Here is a 1,549-nt window from a genome sequence, read left to right as displayed (position 1 = left end):
AGCTAGGTCAAAGATTAGCTCGCCGAGTGTTGCGTCGATGTCCAATCTCCCAGCGAGCCACACCGCATCACCGAGGGCGCAAGAGTCGTTAGTAGCTGCCTTTTGTTTCAAGTTAGGCGGTTTATACATTCTTCAATAATTTTACGGGAGCTATTTTGAGCCTCACGGGAGCGATTCCGGAGGTTTGAAGAGCGATTCGCTCGTCGCTCCCGTGTATTTTTTACCCTGCCTCACTCACCGTGCCGCGACTGTTGCGTAGTTCTCCGGCGCACAGCAGGTAGTGCGACTCGTGGATGAGCGGGTGGATGCGGTGTTCGCTCTCCACTAGCCGGTTGATGACAAACTGGCACTTCTGCTGACCCGCCTCGCGATCCACCTCCCCGATGATGGATTCAATGAGCTTCACCTAAGCGAAAACACTTAGAGATTCACCAGCATGTCAGGGTGCCCTTCAAAACACTAATCATCTGGTGCTAAGGCCACAATTAAAAAAATCTTTGTTTGCCCTCACCCGACCCAGGCTGAAAAGTTTCGGTAGGTAGGTAGGCTTAATTTTTGTTTGTTCGAGGGGGTCTTTTTACAAATTCAGCATGGTGTCTACATACTCGGGTGTGCTTGTATGGAGATACCTTTTATGTTTGTTTGTTTGTTTTGCTTGGTACATATAATGTATTGCCTACAGATTTATATAATGTACAGTGATAAAAAAAAAAAGAATGGGAAAGATCAATAAAAATGTTTGAGTCGGCCCCTTTTTGGCGGGCCGGTCCGGTGAGGGCAAACAAACAATATTTTTATCATGGCCTAAACTGTCCAGTGACGAGTATACCCGGAGGGGATATGTCACCATAAATGAATGTGGTAAACTCTTTTGCAACTGGATTGCCCGAAGAAAGCCACAGCCAGTGTCAGGCAGGTCCCCACACAGAGGGTTGGTATCGTACATGCCATGTGAACGAGTATCTAAGTACAATAGAGGATTAGAGGGAGAGCTCTCACGTGCTGACATCCCAGGCTGTATACATCAGGGTGGGCCGGTAAGTAAGCTAGCTTAATCTAGTAAGCTCAAAAGAAGCGACAGGATATCGAATAGTCAAAAGAAATAGCTGGCAAGTAAATAATCGAATAATGTAATAAAGTAAATAAATAATTAATGAATAAACTAAATAATTCGTAATAAAACGAATTTGGTGGTAAGTAAATAATCAAAGAAAGAATCAGTAGGATAGCAAACAATCGACAAGAGTAACACGACGGTAAAGAATCAAACCAAGTAACACCAACAAAGATGCCCAAAACCTTGAGAGCAGTGAGAGTAAGGCTGAGAGGGTCTATGTCCCCCAGGGTACTATCGGAGAGTACCCTGGGTACGGTTCGATATATCGGAAAGTACCCTGGTACTATCTAATATGCCGGACCGTACCTCGCCTACTCCACTAACGAGTCTAGGGAGTCGCCTACGCCTACTCCCTAACCCTAACCATATCAAATAGTTACCTAGCTCTAGTACTATAGCCCACAGGGACTTGAGGCGAAAAAATAAAAAAGT

The 1,549-nt window shown here is 45.1% G+C and overlaps 1 protein-coding gene across 1 annotated transcript in view; it reads right to left on the bottom strand.

The window, feature by feature from the left end:
- LOC106816584 (rho guanine nucleotide exchange factor 3-like) overlaps nt 1-1,549 on the bottom strand; it is a 23,187-nt gene that overhangs the window by 1,048 nt on the left and 20,590 nt on the right. The window contains exon 8 of the mRNA XM_014821206.1: nt 239-406. Within this exon, the coding sequence (XP_014676692.1) occupies nt 239-406 (168 nt within the window). The remainder of the gene's footprint in view (nt 1-238; nt 407-1,549) is intronic.

This window comes from Priapulus caudatus, unplaced genomic scaffold (genome assembly GCF_000485595.1).
Source record: "Priapulus caudatus unplaced genomic scaffold, Priapulus_caudatus-5.0.1 Scaffold1423, whole genome shotgun sequence".
Classification (NCBI taxonomy): Eukaryota; Metazoa; Priapulida; class Priapulimorpha; order Priapulimorphida; family Priapulidae; genus Priapulus; species Priapulus caudatus.
The sequence above is the reverse complement of the archived record's forward strand: the minus strand, read 5'-3'. Positions and strand labels throughout refer to the sequence as shown.